The sequence below is a fragment of the Acipenser ruthenus genome, chromosome 12 (genome assembly GCF_902713425.1).
Source record: "Acipenser ruthenus chromosome 12, fAciRut3.2 maternal haplotype, whole genome shotgun sequence".
NCBI lineage: Eukaryota > Metazoa > Chordata > Actinopteri > Acipenseriformes > Acipenseridae > Acipenser > Acipenser ruthenus.
In genome coordinates, this window is record NC_081200.1 from 38,396,538 (window position 1) to 38,419,123 (window position 22,586).

The 22,586-nt window shown below is 38.0% G+C and overlaps 1 protein-coding gene across 1 annotated transcript in view; it reads right to left on the reverse strand.

The window, feature by feature from the left end:
- The window catches only part of LOC117417292 (cytosolic carboxypeptidase 6-like), a 279,068-nt gene that overhangs the window by 23,882 nt on the left and 232,600 nt on the right, over positions 1–22,586 (reverse strand). Inside the window, exons 7-9 of the mRNA XM_034029328.3 lie at positions 11,921–12,010; positions 10,892–11,006; positions 9,879–9,990 (exon numbers count right to left, since the gene is read on the reverse strand). Of these exons, the coding sequence (XP_033885219.1) occupies positions 9,879–9,990; positions 10,892–11,006; positions 11,921–12,010 (317 nt within the window). The remainder of the gene's footprint in view (positions 1–9,878; positions 9,991–10,891; positions 11,007–11,920; positions 12,011–22,586) is intronic.

Genomic DNA, 22,586 nt, shown 5'->3' on the forward strand with positions numbered 1-22,586 from the left:
TAGAGCTGGAAAACTATCATCCCCAAGGGGGACCCCACAATACACCACTCATATTTCAAGCAGAGCACCAGCATTGTTGCAGGACGAAGCATGATCTGGATACTCTGCAATGATTAGAAGACAAAAGATTTCTCTCCTGGCAAACATTCCCAAGTGAATGTTGAAAAAATGCAATTCCCTGTTTGATTTGATGTGTGAATAGAAATATCATAACAATCAAGTTTATTTTGAAAAAAATATATTGCAACACAGAATGCAGTAAAAACAGTATTACATAATCTCTCAAAGCGATCAAAATGATAAAATGGTAAGGGACAGTTTAAAAAAATAAATAATTAAGGAGAAAAAAAACTAAGAAAATGAAATGTGTATACAGTATATACTGTATACCCACAGCTGAAAAGCGCTATGGTCAACAGTTTTTACACCAATCCGTTAAACCATGTAATTCTTGTCGGTTTTCAAATCAAGGCTATTAACCTGGCTGTGCGCAACATCCACATGCATTATTGATGCACTATATTGATGCTGTCTTCCAGCCCACGCAACACATTCAGATTTGTTACTATTGTCTGTATGCACGGTGTGGAGAGCTCAGCACTGCTCTGGGGCTGCTCGTATCCCATGAAACAAAGTTATGGCTCAATGTTCTGCGAATGATTAAATAAATACGTAAGTAACCACGTCAATTAATTGTATCTCTGTATTCATTAACCATTTTTATTAACCATAACAGTGCTGCACATTTCCATTATACTCACTGAATATTATGATCAGATGGTAATATTATCATGTTTTGCTTAATAGATGATTTTATAGCAAGTTAGAACTGTAGGAATATTAACAAATGTTTTTTTATTTTTTTTTAGATTTGACTGAATATACCAAGGGGTTATTTTTTGTTTTTAAATCCTTGATTCTAACCACTACATCCCATCCTCAAACACTTCTTCAATGGTGTTTTCCTGACATTAACCAAACAGCTGCTTCCCAGACACTGCTGGGGTGAAATGACCTAGGAAGTGCAAGTCTAAGAGATTTCTGAGAATATGGAATGGAAACTGAGAACATTCGCTAACTTTTCTTTCAAAACTACCCATTTTACACCTAGCTAACAAGAAGTTCAAAACAAGTCAGATGTATGGACTTATTTTGTTAGCTACAGTCATTTTAGAGTATAAGCAAACAACCCAAAATATATTCAACAACACAAAAGAAAGACCATTGATAATGTCCCTAGTGCTAATAAGAGGTTAGACTTTCAAATCCTGGTTAGAGTTCTCCTTCAAAGCCCTGCCTTTCCTCTCCATTGAGGTGATACGGCCTCATTATCCATTCCACACAGCTCCTAAACAAGGGGGAGCTCAGCCCGTGAAGGCAGTGTTTGAAATTCTGCTCACAGCCAAAGCAATTTCCCATTGTACGGAGTGCTGTCAGCCGCGCCGATGCTTGCCTGTGAAATATAGACGCGCAGAGTGGGCCATCGGCAGCCAGTGTCAGCCTGATGGATTGCGCCTGAAAGGAAGCAAAGCGGCCCACCATTAAGGCAGCTCCATCAGCCACTTGAAGGAGATTCGGGGGTCTAATAGAGGTAAAAGGCTTTGTAATCGCCAGCACTCTCCCGGTAAAGAGGAGGACAGATCAAGAGGGCTTCCAGGCTTCACAAGCCGGCCTCTTCCACTAGCTATTGTTTCCTGTTGAAAATAACAAGTCCGATTTTGATTGCAAAGACAAAGGTACTTTCTGTAAATCACAAGGAAACTGTAAAATGACAGGATAGGATGTTGAAATTTCCATTTTATTAGCAAAGGGAATTTTTTTTTCAAATCCATTTTAGAGAAAACTGCTTTGGAGATTATACCCAAATACAATTCTAAAGGTCAGCAGGAGGTTAGGAGTTTGAAGTTTGGTGAAGACTTGTGATGTCAAGTCAGTCACCATGTGGACTTTCGTCTTTGATCCGTGAGGTTCACATCCAGCCTTTGCCTCTCCATGAAATTCAATGGGCTGAGAAGCCAAGACATTAAAATGCCTGGGTTTCACAGAATACAAATACAAGTTCCACATCAAACTGTACATAGAATGTGCGCTACATGACTTAATTAGCCAATGATGAAATAATAGATATTATGCTGATATATTTTGTTTACAAACAGTGCAGTCTCTTATACAATGTAAAAGAAAGCTAATTTATTCGAATCCAGTATATCATAACACTTATTTTTAGAGCTTTGACAGAAAACACTCCTCTTTGCAGAACATGATTTTCTACGAGGTCCCCTATCCAAGTACTAATCAGGCCCACCTTGCTTAGCTTCTGAGATCTGACTAGATCAAGCTCCAAGATGGTATCACTCCAAAGAGTATTTGATCTTGTTACATCTGCTTTGCTCTGAGTTCAGTGTTACAAGTTTTAAGATTTGTTAAGGCCAAGTTCAACTTGAGGACAAGAAGTTTTAAAAGCATTCAAACAGAGGCTATAATGGGGGTAAATGAACCGCAAACCTCCAAATTGTTTAATAAGCAACGGCTTGTGACAGAAAAAATGGACGCTTCAATAGACAGAAATCAGTGATATTTCTGAATGCCATTCCATATCCACCATTAAAAATGCTACATGTCACAATACAGTGTTGAACTACCTGGTGGGCTGCAGCCTGCAAGGTACAGAATTCATCTCCCCTGCCAACAGCACCTTATACATGTGTTGCGGTTTGGAAATGAATTTTCTAATATTGAAAAGGTCAAAAATGAAGTATGGCAATATAGCCCTTTTGCCATTTTTAACAAATTTTCCAAAATGGCATTGTCAGATCGGAGGGGATATGCTTGCAGTGATGAATGTTCAGTGTAATCAGCCAATCACAATGTATTCCTCTTCGCATTTGATAAATGGAGGGGAGAAGCATCGTTTGGGGCCGGCTTCATTTGTTTCTTTCCTTTCCTTTTCATCTCTTTTTCCACTAATTTCTTTTTTCCATGTTCAGCCAAATGTGAGGAAGTACAGATTAGATAATGTTTTCTTGCTGCCATTGTTTCTTTTTTTATTATTATTATTATTATTATTATTATTATTATTATTATTATTATTATTATTATTAACTAGTTGTGGCCTGCTGCTTCTCACAGCAATTTGAATCAACTCTGTCAGGCAGCAGAAACTAGACTACACAGAGCAAGTGGAAAGGAACTGTAACTAAAATAGGTTCTCAATAACAGTGAGCCAGGATTTAAAAACATTACCTTACCTTTCATTACTGCAAGGATTCAAACTGAGCTTTCTTTAACATACCTTATTTGCTTGAATATAAGTCGAGAAACTTAACCCCAAAACACAATCCTGGGGGATTGACTAATACACGAGCAAAAAAACCCTTATGTCAGCAAACCTTTAATGTCTGCAAAAGTCATGGCCAGTGTGTGGTTACTGCAATCCCTGTCTGTACCTAGCAGGGTTTAGGACCCAGGGGAGCCCTGTGGCAGGCATGCATTCAGTGTGCGAGGCAAGTTCACATACAGTACTTAGCCACACACCTGCACCCAGGTATGTAATAATAATAATAATAATAATAATAATAATAATAATAATAATAATAATAATAATAATAATAATCCTCGTTGCCAGAGCAAATGCTTCTAATTTCTCTCAAATCAAAACGCAAACATCTCAAGATTTGGCGAAAATGATTCAGTGACATTGTCAAAAAATGAATCCCAGGTTTGCTTACATCCAAAGCTGTCACATAAAACACAGACGCAGTTGTACAGCCAGACTGCACCACCTCTCACATTCCATTGAAATACATACTTCCATGTGGGCTAAGAAGGAACTAGGGGTGGGGGTATACTAAAATAATACTATTGTAGGCTATACAAAAAAACATGTACTGCGCTTCTAGGTAGAAGTGCTTATTTTTTAAATTGATATTTTTGCAAATCTGCCGTTCAAACGCCGTCAGGATATCTAATACATATATTTAGGAAAACCAACCCCTGAAGTGCACTCTAACAACAGTTTCGATTTCAAGAGTTTTTGTTTTCTGTTACACTAAACTTACCCTCTCTGTTTCAATAACAAATTATTTTCTTTTTGTTTTTTTAATTATACACGAATCTCACCCTCAAAATAGGGGGCTCGACTTTTACACAAGGTCGACCTTTGCCCGAGCGAATACGGTAATATATAAAAACTTTCAACAATATACCAATGAGGGGAAGGCATGAGGCCATCAATGCTTGTCGCTTCCTAGCAGCTGATTGATCTCAAAACTTTGTCAAATAGTTTTTTAGCAGATAAAAATGATTTAGCATCAACAACATGGCTTAGTAACGGGTGCCAAACCCTGTGAAAAAAAGTGTCTCCTATCCTTTGTCCGAGTCTGTCACCACCTACATTTAGTTATGAATACTGTGCCGCCCATGACAAAGTGCTGCACAAAAGACTAATCCAAGGTAGTAAAACAACTGGTTAAAACACAGGAAGCAGAGACTAACTGTTAGAAGAGTAACGTCTAGACTAAGTAATGTATTCAAATGGGTGCCGTAGGTATCCACGCTGGGACCCCTGCTCTTTCTCATCTACATTAATGACCTAGACAGAGAGACGATTAACAAGTTTAGAAAATGTGCATTTGGAGGAAGTGGCCTGAACCCCAAAGGGATATAGACCACATACAGAACTGAGCTTTAACATGGTCAGTTAAATGTAATGCTAATAAACGTAAAGTGTAAGATTCAAATACCAAAATGGGTGGTGCCAAACTAGAAGAAGCCTGCTGCTAGAAATACCTGCATTGTCATGGAATTGTCACAGACAACAACCCAGCAGTGTGGGAAGGCAATTAAAAAGACCAACCGAATGCTTGGCTACAGAGAGTCTAAAGCGTATAGTACAGATCAAGGGAGGCGATGATGAGTTTATAATGCACTATCAAAGGGACATCATACTACAAAAAGGGCTATCACGGTCCAGTGAAGAAAGGGGGATTGTTATCTCAGTTGAAATATCCAACTCATATGGTACCGTGGCACTGCAATGCTACCAGTGTGAATAAGTTCACACCATTGCGAAAGCACTAGCATGTCAAAATATGTCACCATTATGGTATCAATTTACCGACATCTCACAAAGTATCGCTGAAGCATCACGAATAATGTCTGAGACAGGCCTAGGCAACCAAACCCTCAACCCTCCCCAGGGAATCCCAGTTGGTTTACATTTCAATTATTTCATTCGGGTAGCCTCGGGGGAGTGTGGCTGATACGAATGACAATACGATTACAGACACAAGGAGACACATGCAGCAGAACCATTTGATGCCCAGGGGTAAAGCAAAGAATAATACTGAGTAGGATCAATCCTACTTTAAACTGGGTTTATATATACTATAGTATCAATGTATCCATAAAGCATAAACTGTACACTTGTTATAAATTCATACAATCCCAATATAAAATCTTTTTTTTGTTGTTCTCAACTGTATTAGTTTTTGCTGACAGCTGTGAGAAAAACAGGTCAGTATTCATGCAGCTTGTGATTTTTGATACACATGTAAACTGCACTTAAGTATATATAAAACTCTGCAATGCTCCTCACATTTAAAGGGTGCGTGCAATATTCTGAAAACTATGGTGCTATTCAGCATTCACCACCTATTTTGATAACCATCAGTGTATGCAGTCTTGAATACGGAAGCAACTTCAAGCCAAGCATCTACTATAAGCCCTTCATCAAAGTCTCCCAATCTGTGATCATTATCGGCCGAGTAATCCTCAGAATGTATTGCTCTTTTCAGCACACCAGAATCTCAAGTTTCCATGTTAAAATATTCCATTGTGAATCTTTAACAAACTCACTGCTTCAGGGGTGAGGAAATTACCATGGCACGAATTCTACCTTGCTCAGGCTAAAACATGCTAGTGCCAGATATCCACAGATGCAACATGTCACTCTAACCCCTCTTAACCCTAACTCCCTTCAGGTTAGAGTTAGGGTTAAGATTTGACATCCCTTCCATGTGCAGTACATGCTGTAAGCCCTGTATTATGGTGACATTTTTGAAAAACTTTTCACATAAACAGATTCCTTCCTGATGGAAATTGCCTGCCTCAACATATACAGGTAAATCCCTCCACTCTAGTGCAGTGTCCTGCTGGATGGAAAACACACATTCTTTATGTTCAATCTCCCTGCACACAACAGAATAGACAGCCTCTTTGTGTGCTTTCCACCAATTTCCATCCTTATGCTGCTTTTAATCAAGGCTTAACAGAAGGCAATCAACGTTTTCACACAGCGATAATCAGCACATGACAAAAGACTAAAATGAGAGACACAAGGAATTTCAGAAAGCGCTGCTTATTTGAACAATTAGCAAAGGCTTTTGTTACAGGGGTGTGCTTGTGCTTAGACAAGCTTAGCTTGCGTAGTTTTACTCTCAATTGTTAATCACCACTGACACAAGGGAATACAGAAATGTATCATTTTGATCAGTATATCTTTTTTTTAAATCAGTTTAGCATTGCTTTACATTTCTCCACTGTACAGCATTTTGGAGGTCATTTTACAGTAAGCGTTGAATAATATATATTTGTATATATTTTGCTCTTACCTGCTCATATTTATATAAATACAAAACCCCCACGAGGAGCGCAAGGAACTCCACAAAGGTTCATAGTGTATGCTCTGTTTAGTTTGTGAAAATACAGATTTTACAGTAATGTCACAACCCCCCCCCCCCAAAAAAAAAAACCCAAATCCTTGATCATGCAAGGGGACTGAGGGACACACAGCACACGACTCTGCCTGTTGTAAATGTGGAATAGCTATATATATCCACGTGAAGTGCTGGGAGAGCTAACTGTACGAGTGCCTGTTTTCTGGGGCGCAGTCAGAGTCTGAGATCTGGTCCCAGGAGACAGCCTCGCATTGTTTTAATCGATCGGGCCATCAGCAAGTCTGAAGCACCAGAAAAGGTTAAGAGGAACGCTTTTACCCCCGCGTGCTAAAGAGAATGTTCCCGTGTTATCAGGACTGGAAGTGCAGAAAGGTCAGGAATTCCCTGGACAAGCTCTGACCTTCACTAATCCAGCCGCTCCTACCACCTAATTAAAAAAGAGACGAAAAGAACACTCTTTCAGTGTGGGCAGGGACTGAGCCGAGAGCGCCAAACCATTCACAGTGTTGGATCCACAGGGTAAAAGGTGAAAGACCTTTAAGACTTGATCACGCAAGATCATTCCAATTCGATTCCTTGACAAGGCTACCATTTGCATTTTGTATGACGTTACCAATCATTCTAATGAGTCTTATTATGTCAATGCAATGTGCTTTTACCTGCGTTCAACAGCAGCTCCCCAGTTCTAGTTGCCTGATGTAGACATATGTAATATAAACTAGAATAATGTCTGTAAGAGATGTAAACGTCAATGCATATAGTGATCAGCTACTTTGCATTTCCTTTTGTATTTCTGGCAATCTGTAGTTTGTGCTTACTTACATAAAGACACTGCAGCACTCTAGTCTACATTACAGATGTCTATGACAGGTAAACAGAAATACAGCTCCTAAACTAAGGTAAAACTACACAAAGTAAAAAGTTACCATTTAATACTAAAATGCCTAGTAGTTACATTAATTCATAACTGCAAGCATTATCAAAGTATGACACAAGAGTCCACTTTAGCATGCAGAGACATCTTCAAATAACAAACTGTGTGTTTCACCAGAAGAGAGCAAAATTAATCATGATACTGGATCATCATTGTAGAGAAAATCAAAACAAGGAAGTGGCAGCTGGCCTGCAGAGCGGGGACCAGATGGACGAGACTGGTGACAGGATGAGGGCCAAGGACCAGAAAAAGAACCCGGGTGAGACTAACAAAAGACAGGGAGGGAGATGAATTGAGGAGGCTGGCAGCTGGTAGTGACAGTATATACAGGAGGAAGGCTTGCTGTCATATAGAGGAAGGTTTATCAGACAGTGGTGAACAGACAAAGATTAAAACGAATTCTGGTGAACACTTGTTCCCTGAGATTACTGTCAAATAAATACAAAGAAAAATAAATGTGTACACACTGTCTGTCTATTCAGCAATGTCTATTCAACTTTAATTGTGTAGTTTTGGGCACATTCAGGGCTGACCTCTGGGTGGCTCTTGAACTGTATATGGCTCACTGGGTTCCCAATACAGCTCTTTTAAATGAGGCTCTTCAAGACTTCCAGTACAATCAAAATGTAAATCCGTCTCGCACTTTACTGAAGCTGTATATTTTGCGGTCCAGTTAAATCTTTTTTTAAATGTCTTTGCCGCTACTCAGTTTCAGTAAATGAAATGTTGTGTGTAATATGGTGGACGTGACACTGACTGCATAGGGAAGGAACAGGAGGCTTTGTAGGGTTTTAATCCGCTGGATTGTATGTGGAGCCCTGGGAAATCCAAAGAGATTTAGAGTGCATTCAGAACAGGGCTGATAAATCGCAAATTACATGTTAATAAAAAGCATTACAACAATGTAGGATTCAAATATCTGGGTGGTAGATAATTTGAACAAGCCCACAATTCTAAAAAGGGGTATGAGAGTATGGGATGGGTTACCTAGCCATGTTTTTGCTGCTGAATCACTGAGATCCTTTAAGACCTGACAAAGTTTTGTGATTAATCAGCTACTAGGAAGCAGACAAGCACCGATGGGCTGAACAGCCTCCTCTAGTTCGTAACTTCTCTTACAGTATGTTCTTACTAGCAGCTTCTGGTTTTGTTACTTTTATAATTTACTTGATGAAGAGGCAGATACACGCAGACAATCCTATTCAAATCGGCGTATCAGCTGAAACCATAATTATTTCTTTTTTCAACTTCAAACAAGCAATTAAAAATTCTGAACTTACAAGTAGAGAAATGTTATGATGGGTGCCTTCATTATCTTTTTTCTTCAACCGGGGGATTGAGTGGACTTGGTTCCATGGTTTATGCTGTTATCCTCTATTCAGGTTGCTATTCAGAATTTTTTTGCAGCCTTGTTTTTGCATTCTCAGATTATTTTAGTTACAATTGATCCCATTTCCTGTTATAATTTGAAGTGAATTATTACAAAATAAGGGGTCAGACAAAAAAATTCTAAAACAATTGAGCTACTGGACTGAAACTTACCTACGATAACACAACAGGTTACCATTCTACAAGGCATCCCATAATTCAGACTTTTTAATTATTATTATTATTTATTTATTTATTAGCAGACGCCCTTATCCAGGGCGACTTACAACTGTTACAAAGTATCACATTACAGAATATCACATTACAGATAAGAGCAATTATAAAGTACAATAAAATCTGTAGCAAATAAGATCAAATTCAAATAAGAGCAAAAACTAGAGAATACAGTAAATAATTCCATGTAAGAGTGGGTTCGACTAAGAGCAGTTAACTTATATTAAAAATATTTCTCATTTGTCCAGTATGAGCACGTAGTAAGTATGATAAATGGATGAGAATGATTTCAAATAAGACCAATTACAAAAAACGTGAAATACAGATACTTATAAGAGTAAAGTCAAATACAAGGCAGTAGTAGAATATGGCAAGGTATGGAGCTGTTCAGTGCAAGTACACGCTGATGCAAGTGCTGGTACAATTGGGTGCCATATAGTCCAGTATAGTCGAGAGTTATGAGGTTAACAAATACTGCCTGAACTGGTGTTATATTAGTTGATATTAGTTGTCTCTCTGTTTGTTTCAGGTGTGAAACATTTTTAAGCAAAGAGGAATGAATTCAGATCATTTTGATGTGTGGTGCAGATAATACACAGATAACAGCCAATATGAAATTTCCAAGTTAGCATGGTGTTCCATGGGCAGTATATCACTTTACTCACAGGGTCGTCATTCATCCCAACGATGAGCTGCTTGACAGCGTGCAGGGTGGGGTGGGCCCAGGGGGAGGGGTCCTGCCAGTGACGGTTCAGGTCAAAGCCCATCAGAGAACACCTGCGGAAATGTACAGAGAGAGACAATTTGCACGGGATACAAAACTAATAATTTAGTAAAGGAAACACCAAACAGTTAAACATGCACAAGGTCAGTAGTGACAAACTCTCGGTGCAGTTTCAGAGAATCTCCACAGGGGGGAGACAGTCAGCATTGTGTGATGCTCTGACACGTGTGTGTGTGTGTGTGACTCCACAGCACTGGTATTCTTCATTCCATTCTGCAAAAAGCAACCGGTGGCTTCTTAAAGTAACGCAGTCATAGATGCAACAAATGGATCTTTCTTAAAGGACTAAAATCAAATAAATTCATTCAGTAAATCTTACCTTGTAATTCGTGGTTAAGAACCACAATTTATTACTTTATAGTTACCCAGAGTTTGTCTGCATGTTTTCCTGGTTGCTGATCATATAAGAGAACTACACAGAGCTGACACAGTGATTGGAAGATTGGCAGGAATCTATGCAATAACCTTTTATACAAGTATTTACATTTGAGCCGACTTAGGTTCTTTATTGAAAAATCATGAACCCTGTTAATAGTGCACCAAATTGCAGGGGCTTTGCTACTTAATGCAGTCATTTTCAATGTATTCTTTGCTTCTGACCAGCAGCTTACCACCCGACCCTACTCAACCGCGGCGCGTTGTCAGCTCAGCCGGTCAGAAATGACTCATAAACTGAAAGTGGCAAACTCTGTTGTTAAAATTAACAGGTTTCATGGTGTTCCAGTCAAACCCAAGTCAAATGAGTTGTCTAGAAGAGGAGTGATTTATTATTTTGTGAGCGCCTGAAAAATAGGAATGTCAAAAAGAAGCAAGCCTAAGTATAACTCGGTAAGCTGAACAGACATTTGACTTTTTTCAAGTCATGTTTTAGTTCTCATAGTTTGCCATACGTACCGATAGTTCCCCAGATAGACCCCATCCGGGTTTAGCATGGGCACAATCTTGAACACCACGTGGTCCCTCAGGACCCTGGCCACTGGATTCTGGCTCACCAGGAAGTCAATCACACCTGAGACAACAAGAAGAACAAGGAAAAACAAAGAGCGGTAAGTCGTGACAGAGATGATATAGAAGCACCAGCTGGTTTGGAGGCACTGGCCTAGATTTATACATTTAGAGATGAAACAATGAATCAATTAACACAAGACGCCTGAGAACTCAAATGTGTGAAAACCTAAAACATACCAACACAGTTCATCAGAAACAATCTGAGAAGCCACAATGCTTCTCGGTGCAGTCTATGCAAATGAAACCTTACAGCTGGCAGTGTAATGACCGTCATTAGAAAAGCTAGTGAAGTAAAGGTCCAGGGAGGGGATAATGTTATTTGTTTGGGCACTGCAGCCTCTGCTACAGCGGCTGGCCAGGCCTTTTTAAAGTTCAGAGGGATAATTGACAGGTAAACAGGAAACAGAGAGGGCAGGCACAGTGCCACTGAGCTGTCCTTCCACGTTAGCGCTAACACAGGCCTAATGACTCTCTAATTGAGCCAAGCTGCCAGGTCATGGGAAGCACAGAGGTGAGAGCTAGGGCTGGAGAGAAGCAGCTTGTGGTATTGAACACGAACTCTGCAGAAACACACAGACTGGATATCCCCAGTCAACCACTTGATGTCTTCTCAGTAATTCATTCTAAAATGTGTTTGATCTAATTGGTGTGCATTATTGTAACAGTAACAGTCATGCCTACCACTAATGTTGATGTTGTTAGTTGAATGACAGAACAATGGTTGTAATAGAACAATGTAGCCATAGAATGTTGATGGTCATGCAGCAGGGGAGCAGTGTTCTTTTATACTGTGGCATTGGAAAAGTTAAGGTAACAACTGTTGCTGGGTGGGTGTGTGTGTGTGTGTTAGTGAGTATGTTAGTGAGCAAGTTCACATGTGTGTGAGTGTGTGTGTATTAGTGTGGTGACACTGACCTTGGCAGACAAAAGAAGCTGGAGACTCCCCTGGGTGGACACGAGCTGTGAGGAACACCACCTTCTTATCAGCCCCAGGCCTCAGGTTAGCTGTGGAGAAATAGACACAACACATTTTAATTTCACTGTTTCCTCCACAGACTTAGTCAGGGAGGACCAGGGCCATGCTGCCTGTGAAGAGGGCATCTGCAAATTTCACTCACGACTAGCCGGAGAAAGGGATTATCTACAAATTATATATAAATTATTATAATTCTTAATTCTATCATGATTTTTATTTCTCAAATATTATTTTTAAGTGTGGAATGTGCAAAAAGAGCTCTGTCACTGTTCAATTCCCAAAAAAAAAACTTGACCAAGAGAGTCATAGAATACAGCTGAGAACCAAATGCACAGCCAATGTATTAAAGTTTCTAGCAATCAAAAAGTTACATGACCTCAAATGATTTCTGAGGTAGAAGTTGAAAGTCTATATATTCCATAAACCTTTATAGAGAATATTTCATATTGCCTCTCTGCTACCAGATTACTGGTGCCTGTCTGGAGTGTCCCATACAGCTTTAAAAACATGTTCTGGTTATAAATGAAATATTAAATAATTCAGCACAGAGATATGCATAATTGATGCTTAAACTGTTAATAATATATATAGCTGGCTGTCAAAACAATACAGCGAGTAGTAATCTGCAGACCCACAGGTAGGTTAATCTCATGACACTAGGAATTTCACTGGGAAAGATGCATGGTGCCTGTCTTCACATTTTCTGTTACCTCAAGACAGAGAGAGGTGAAAGGCCAATCTCAAACGGACCTCCAGTTAGGGCACAAAACCCAAATGATAATCCAGGATTTTGAAAGACAAGAAATTCTCTCATGATATTCTCTGCCTCTGTAGGGGCTGGAACCTTAACATGATAGCTGTCAAAAGTCATCCATTTTTAACCTTTAGTACATCTTACTTGGACAATCTGGAAAAAATCTAGCATTGTAACAGTCTGCTGTACAGAGCACATGTCTTTCCAGTCTTTCCAGATATGAATATAAATATTCTAGTAAGGTGCTTTAACCATGCATTGTATAACCCCTTTTTGTTCATCCTCATAGTAACAGTCTTTTATGAAACTGGGCTTTGCACTTCTGCTACGTTCTCATTATGGCACATTATTAATAAAGTAAACACTAGATTAGTACCAGTACATTTACAACTGTATTAGAAATCACACAGGGGAAATCAAACAATAACCATAAAGGATTTTTATGTTTATTAGCAGTTCCAGAGTATAATCTTTGTTTTTATGAATTATAATACAGGCTCATAGCCCAAAGAACATCTGTGGACATATCGGCATGAGTAGAAGTGAGCAGACAATCTGTCTATATTTGTTTTCTATGCATGTCTACTGTCATTTTTGCTGAAAAGAGAGAACAGTTTGATGAAACGAATACCATTAAGTGGCTTATTTAGGTGGCTGATTGTGATGTCGCCATTTTCAAATGACTTTTGCAGTTGAATGGAATGCCTCGGGTATGATTTTTTTTAAAGCAAGTCATGTCAACTGTACTGATATTGAGAATACAACACAGTAAAACCTCAATATGGTACGGTTGATGTCATAAAGTGCTTTTCTCTGTGAGATGTCATGGAATACAGCAGGCAAAACGTGCACACTGATTGGCTGAAAGATTTCTCAGCCGCATAAGTTAGTGCGTTGTGTAGAACAAGAACTTTTCTTTTTTTTACTATCAACTTAACTTTATATGAGTGGTTCTTACTGTAATTATATATATATATATATATATATATATATATATATATATATATATATATATATATATATATATATATATATATATATATATATATATATATATATATATATATATATATATATATATGGGAGGCTGTGTGGTCCAGTGGTTAAAGAGAAGGGCTTGTAACCAGGAGGTCCCCGGTTCAAGTCCCACCTCAGCCACTGACTCATTGTGTGACCCTGAGCAAGTCACTTAACCTCCTTGTGCTCCGTCTTTCGGGTGAGACGTAGTTGTAAGTGACTCTGCAGCTGATGCATAGTTCACCCACCCTAGTCTCTGTAAGTCGCCTTGGATAAAGGCGTCTGCTAAATAAACATATATATATATATGTTCTGCTCTAGTTGCCTGCCTTTATATGTAACACAGGCTAGACCAGGTAAAGTGTCTCTATAAGTAAGAACTAGCACCTTCTCATGAGCTACAACTTTGGATCAAGTCTCCCTTGGCTTTTGCTGGCAATACAATACTGTGCACTAGATGGTGCTGGCGCGTACTTATATAAAGACAGTTTGGCAGGATACAAAAACTGCAGAGCAACTCCTGAACTCAAAAAGACTGCAAACATCCCAAAACAAAACAAAAAATGTAAGGGAAGGGTTAAAGAATACTTTAAATACAGTATATTTAACACAAGACCTCTCGTCAATGGCAGATTCATATTTTTATATAAAAAATTAATTATATATTTAACACAAGACCTCTCGTCAATGGCAGATTCATATTTTTATATAAAAAATTAATTATATATTTAACACAAGACCTCTCGTCAATGGCAGATTCATATTTTTATATAAAAAATTAATTATATATTTAACACAAGACCTCTCGTCAGGGCAGCAGCGTGGAGTAGTGGTTAGGGCTCTGGACTCTTGACCGGAGAGTCGTGGGTTCAATCCCCGGTGGGGGACACTGCTGCTGTACCCTTGAGCAAGGTACTTTACCTAGATTGCTCCAGTAAAAACCCAACTGTATAAATGGGTAATTGTATGTAAAAAATAATGTAACAGTACATAAAAATAATGTGATATCTTGTAACAATTGTAAGTCGCCCTGGATCAGGGTATCTGCTAAGAAATAAATAATAATAATGTAGAAAGACAAATTACAAGACTGAGTCTCTCGTCATAGGCACAGAATAGGTTAAAGCAAATGTTACTGATTCTGTCCCCTGTCGGTGAGATTAGTTAAATGCTCTCAAACCACGACTGCAGAAGGGCCCAGCTCTTTTGTATTGTGGTTAAGATGCTCACTCGCAGTGTGCAGGCATGCCCAGCCTCTGCCCTGTTACACTAACCTTTAGGAATTGAGAAATGTGAGCAGGGCTAAACTGCTCCTGTATGTGTCATTTGTCAGGAAGTTTATTTTGAAATTCTTGCAAACCTCTTTCATGAAGTAGCTTTTAAAAGTCAGCAACCAAGAGAGCAGTATTTAGTGGTGATGGGAGGTTAATAATATTGTTTTTACTGCACGTACTGGTATGCTAAATGGCTCAAAGTTATTGTGTGCTTCATTGCTGTGCACACAAGCTTAATATCTCATTGATCTTGACTGCTGTTGTGCTGAGCATGGAAAATGCTAATTGGGAGAAGGTATTTTTTTGTGCTTTTCTTTAATGCTAATTTTATTTCTAAGACCTCATAAAAACGTAGAGTTAGGGCTATAAAAATAAAACATTTTGCCATTTTCAATAAAAAAGGATTTTTTTGTTTTCCTGAGAGACTAATGGGCTTGCAGTTTTATGAGTTTCTATATGGAGGCGAGGACATTAGCTTTGGTTCCGAATGTTAGTGTTTGTCTTTTAACAAGGTTTTATGTTTGCGGCATGTGATGTGAAATCATATGAGCTAAAGATTTTACATCCCCCTCTCCCACCAGCTATTCAAAGGTACTCTGAAGTAAAGTGTGTTAAAAACAGCAGCTCAGTACAGCTCTCAAATATCACAGTTAATGTATTCTTCTTGATGTTGAGACCGGGAGGTTCCCCTCTGGGGGGCCTGGGGATGGTTTCAGGGGCCCGTAGCATATATAAAAATGACCCTGACAAAGAAATGTTCCAGACCGGGGGATCAATTCATTTACATGGAAGCTGCTGTTCAGGGTTATTTTGAATGTAATTCTAACATCAGCTCGTGCCTGCGCTCACAATATGTACCATTGTACAGCAAAAGGGGGTGATTGTACAGAGAACAAAATTGTTAACTATTTTAATGCGCTTAATAATTATAACATCCATTTTTTAAATTAAAACAAATACATAAATGCAGGATTTCTGCAAGTGTATGTTTCTTGGTATAGTTTCTTCCCACTAGATAAATAAGATAGACTATACCATTCCATCTTACCTTTACAGACTTTATGTTGCATGTGCAGTCACACAGTAATTATGGAGCAGTTTCTCAAATGTTCGTCACATGACACTGAATGACCTCTCTCTCTAAAGGTGTCAAAATTTTAAAAAATGTAAAACATGACGCTGAGTATATTGAGTTTGGATTTGCTTGTGTTACAATGAAAGATGGCCTTGATTAGTGTGTGATCTGCTTGGAAAACCCAATTTCTATGGAGTGGCTGGGGGCCCTCAGTCAGGATGCCTACAATCATGGGGGTCGATGAGCCAAGAAAGTTTGGGAACCCCTGGTTTAGAGCACTTTGTATATTGTTGTCCAATTCAGTCATCCATTATGGTGACTTTTTAAAACTCAGAAGTGAAACCCCGTGGCTTGAACAGAGCTCTCAAACATCTAAGTTCAACCATTTACCTGTCCCCCTGCAATCTGCACCAAGTGGATATAAAACACATCAGTACAAAATACCACATAGAACCCATCTAACACTTAACACTGTTACATCACTCATGAACAGAACCATGTTACCTGTCAACATATCAGCAGTGTATAAGATCAAAAGCAGTTAGCTGGAACTGAAGGAAGTCAAGGACCATTGCATCACATCTTTATGGAATAGCTAACAGTAGTCTATTGCTAGAGGGTTTTTATCATTTAAATATGCACAGCCCAAAACACCGACTAGAGAAAAGATAGATTTCACAAACAGCTGCTGCAATATCACCTCTTTCCCAGCAGGTGTCACTATAAATCAGTGGATCTGGTCGAGACCAGGCAAGGGAAGAGTGTTAATAAAATGAGGAAAAAATAGTTTTTAAAACCAAGATGAATAGGTTTGGGAGCACAGACAAGCTTTCTGTGCTGTGTCTGTGTTTTATATATATATATATCTATATATATATATATTTTTTTTTTTTTTTTTTTTTTAAATTTAGTAGTCGCCAATTATTTTCTATTGTTTTCTCCCAATTTAGAATATCCAACTATTATTTAAACTCGGCTCACCGCTACCACCCCTGCGCTGACTCCACCCCCCCCCAACACAATACCCTGTACTGACAGGGTATTGTGGAAAAAAAAACAAATGCATAAAGGATGTTTCAAATATATAACACACAATCTAATGTATTAAAAAGCCCGGTTTATTTTACTACTGAATTATTTACTAAGTGAAATAAACACAGCACTCTATTTACCTTCATGGGTTATTTCTTTCATTTTATAATATCTGGGGGAAAAAAACACACAATATAATAGTGCACTGTATTACAGTCAACAAACCTATAAGGACTAAAGCTTCTCTTTAAAATGATTGTCACTAACAAAAATACTTTCATAAATCATACCTGTCATGCAATTCAATGAAACGTGATTATATATGCAAACATGCACTTTCATTATAAAACATGACATCTGGTGTTACACTAGGTTAAAGAAGCTTTGCAGTTTGCTTGCCCTTCAGGAAATCTGTAACACTTCCTGGGTCAGTTCACCTTAGTGGTGTCTTTGGAGGCAAGTATCTTAATGGCTGCAAAGCATTTCAGTCACTAGAGGAAGCAGCTGGTTGGTTACTAACAGGAAAGGCTAATCAGAGATTTATTTAACAGAGTGTAGTTCCAGGTATCATGTTTTTAAATTAAAATGCATTTTAAAACATGATATCAAACTACAGCTTTCTTTAAAAACACACATTTGAGATCTATATAGTGGATGGTTGTGTATGATATGGGAAAAGCATGGGATTATTCTGTAAGCTACAATAATTTAAAATTTTAACTTTGCAAATAATGCAATAATTATAGGAGGCTGTGTGGTCCAGTGGTTAAAGAAAAGGGCTTGTAACCAGGAGGTCCCCGGTTCAAATCCCACCTCAGTCACTGACTCATTGTGTGACCCTAAGCAAGTCACTTAACCTCCTTGTGCTCCGTCTTTCGGGTGAGATGTAATTGTAAGTGACTCTGCAGCAGATGCATAGTTCACACACCCTAGTCTCTGTAAGTCACCTTGGATAAAGGCGTCTGCTAAATAAACAAATAATAATAATAATAAAATAAATAATGCATACCTGTACTAAGCAGTGGCCTAACACATGTTAATCTCTGCATTTCACACCAGGGGAAATGTTTGGAGAATTTTGTCCTTTTCTGAGGGAAATAAAATGTCCCTGAAACTGCTGACGATACAAGATTCAATGATATTTAGTCCGTCCCGTCCCGTCCCCCCCCCCCCCCCAATCCACTGTTCAACTCTAACAAGATCATGGAACATTTTTTAATTTTATGTTCAACAATGAATGACCTGAAACTCTCACTCAAGTTCCTGCCTTTATATTGCCTGTGTCCTGTTACGCAACACTAACCATCCCAAGGCACTCATAACACTGCTCAAATCAGCAAAACGCAAACAGCCAAGCAGGTTTAGATCAGCAAGGGAGAATAATAATAATAATAATAATAATTTGAGCCTGCACCCTTTATGGATTGGAAAGCTTTCTCAGCAGATTTTTCATCCGGGAAAGTCACATTTGCCACAGAATTAAAGGACGGTACATTACAATCACATCTGATAAATATGCAAATTGCATCAAAGATGGAAAATGTCTCTGACAAGCAGCCTAAATGTAATGGAATTTGAAGGTTACTTAGATTGTGCAGTTCAGCTTATTCACCCAATTTTTTTCCTTTCCAAATGTCTCGCCACTTCTGATTTAACATGATAAGACATGAAAAGAACAACAACATAATACAATTAACCCCAGTCACTGTTTGATACCCAGACGTGCAGAGGACACCATTTTATAACAACAATGTCTGTTTGTAGTCAGGGCAGGCCTATCCGATACAGTATTTCACCTGGGTTATTTGTGGATGCTCACAAATAGGAAACTTCCTGGATGTATTCATGTGTTATGTGAATCTCTGGTAGTGTTACCTATAATATATAGAAACTGTATCTCCGTGTTCCAGGTCAGTTTTAGTCAAGATCGGCAAGAAAGCAGATCTGACAGACTGCATGAAACACCTTAACATTTACAGACACATTCTCACTTATTTAAGGTTAAATGTTAAAGAAGAATTGTTTGATATCAGTAGGAAACATCAGAGTTCTCTTAACTAATGTATCTTTACATTTGATCATTTTTGGTTTCTATGTTCAATGTCAAGAATACAAGGATACCACTAGTGTATCACCCAACTGCGCCACCAAGCTCCAGAGTAAAAGCCTTTATTTTAAGTACCAGTACATTTCATTTTATGTTCTAATAAATTAGCTTCATGTTGCTGGAATGAGAGTGTGACATGAATTTACACTCCAACGTCATCTCCAGACGTGCACTAGCTGTAAATTGTCACTTGCATTAAATTTAAACCACACTTTGAATAAGGTGAAGACGCTCACTATGGCTATACTGAGCTTAGAAGCCTTAACCAAGGATAACGGAAGAAAACTGCATTGCATTAAGTGGGGCGGTTGGGACAACCGTTCAGCATGGGCCAGATAAAAAGATCAAGCAGCAATATATAATAGGGTGTCCCATAAACGCTTCTTATAATAGTTTACCAAAGTAAACGGTTTGCCATGTTTTTAATATGCTTTACCATACCTTTCTGGACTATACAATTACATATGCTTTACCACGCTTTTACTATCCTTTATTACACGTTGCTGTTACTATGGTAAACTTTCATAAGGACCCCTTTATTTTTTATAGATTTTTGTTTATCAGTTTTTCTTTATTTACAAAATGTAGACAATTCCATTATTTTAAAACACTCAAACTAAGAAATTCAATTATTTTACATTAGATAAGTTGATAGCAAATTATTATTGTTTTATTAATTTAGCCAAACCTATCAAAAAGACATGTACAAATACAAATGGTTTCAAGTCAACAACCAACAGTACGCTGTTTATTAAAAAGAAATTTTTTCTGTGTCAGTAGCTGTGTTTTGGGGTTAAATTTAAGTTCTGCAATGAACCACATTCTGTTTGTTATCTCTGGGATCCCAGAGGTCAAAACACTCACGCAAAAAAACAAAAACAAACAAAAAAAAAACTCTTCGCAGTGTTTCTAGCGTACGTTCAAAAACATTCTACTAGTCACTTTCAAACACTCAGGTCAAGTTCGTAACACTCTACTTCTACGTTCAAACACTCTCACGCTCAAAACACTCTATACATTACGTTCAAACACTCTTACGCGCACAACACTTTACAGTACACTAAGTTCAAAGCATTTACGTACATTTTTACAGTTATGTTATTACGTTTGTATTTCCCCAAACGTTTTTAAGATAAAGCTAACTTAATTAAACAACATAACAATTTACTAATAGAAACTCTAACTGTGCAAACGTATTTCAAAATACGGAGTTGAAATACAAAGGAAACAACATATAACAATTACCAAAATTAATATTAAAGAAAAAAAAACACACAGTACCACAAACACGCACGCACGCACGCACGCAGCACGCACACACACGAGTACAGTACATTTGAATCTATGGCGAACGGGTGACCGTATTTCAAGCATACTGGTTTAAGTTATTTTGCTTCAAAAACAACAATCATTCGCTAGGGATTTCTAAGTTTTTCGCTATACAACATATTTTGAATAAATTGTACTTATATAATTTTAAAATTCAGTCTCGTTTAAACACATTTAATTATAACTATTATTACACACACGTTTTGCGCATGTTTAGAAGAATATATATATATATATATATATATATATATATATATATATATATATATATATATATATATATATATATATATATATATATATATATATATATGTTAGGTTACGTGAGCGCACCCATTCGCTAAATTGGTCAGTGTCTGCACAGAATCTGCGCAGAATGATCTCCGTGAACGCACACTGGGTGTTTTGAACGTGAATTAAAAGCGTACGCTCATTTATCAACTTACATTCAAAACACTCTATAGTGTTTTAAACTGTGTAGTGTTTTGGGCGTCCTACACCGGCTTCCATCCAGTGGTACTACGTATTTACTGCAAATAAATGCAATTGACAAAACACACGACAGCATCAAGCTGCTTTTACTTTCAGCCTTCGGTGTAATATCGTTGTCTTTATTGCCTTTAGTATATCATTTTTTTATATAAAGATTAGGCTGCTCTTTGTTAAACCGGACGGCCACAAGGGCTGGAATCAAACCGCAAACCATAAAGTTAAAAGATTTATTTCCATTCAACTAAAGATCAAGCTCAGTAGTGGAAAGGTGCGTCCATGTCTTATGCTTATGTCGGTATTATTAACTCTGTGTACGCATCCCGTTTCCAAGGTTGAGTGACACTAGCGGGGCTTAACGCAAAGACCACCCGTAAACGCAGGAGGTTAGCATTTTTTTTGTGAGCTGAAATTTATTTTCTTGTAAAATAATCCATTCTGTCTGTCCCCGGATCCATTTCAATGCGCACAAAGATAACTCTAAGTTCAGAAAGTGTGCTTGTCTTGGGATGTGCTGTCATTGGTCACAGTCTCTTCCTTCTCTCTCCACAGTCTGTTAGGTTTAACTGTGCTTTGAAAATGGGAATACGCTGCAGTAATAAACCATGTCATGAACTACAGACCTCTCCACATTTCCTTTATAAAAGACCTTGCATGATATGAGATCAGAGGGAAGCAATAATAGCCTTTTTGAAGAAGGTGCTACTGAACTTTAAGGCTGTCTTGCTCCAAGGACATGTTGGGGGGAAAAAACAAGAAAGACAACCAGAAATTATTTCCCTCAGTTAGAGCCCTGGCTGAGATGCCCTTTTCCATTGTCAAGGAGAGGAAGGGGGAGTAGGGACTATACAACTCTGGGTCACACCCCAACGCCTTAGTGTTCATGACAAGTGAACTAAAATGCTTCTGTGGTTTACAACAAAATGTCACATTTTGCAGTCTTTTTTTGTAATTCATGGGTTTAAACATTTTATTGAGATAAAATTAGATACAACTCTTTTGTATGAGGAGTGTTTTATAAACAGCCTCTTTGGTTAAACTGGGCTTTGAAAATAGGAATAACGTACAATAATAAACCCTCTCTAAAACATTTGAAAAAGCTTTCATGAACTACAAACCCCCATTTAATTAATAAAAATGGCCTTTAAAAAACATTCCTTAAAACATTCCATCAAACATTCCTTAAAGTTTTGTGAATAAAGGCCAGGGTTTGTAAACATGAAGTAAAAATGGAAGACTTAAATACGGTTTCTTAAATACGGCAAGAGGTTCAAACAAATTAAGCAAATTAAGTTTTGTTTTTGTTGGACGTGACTAGTAATCAAAGATAACTAAGAGAATCATAGAATACAGCCGTGTACCAAATGTGAAGGCACCACTTTCTCAAAGGGTGTGGTTTGCATCATATATAGCCAGAGGTTAAAACAATGTGGCATTGAAGCAGTAAATTTTTTATACATACCAGTAATAGATATATACAGTCAACTCCTTTTATTATCAGTTCAAAGGGACATTTTATTTTGATTAT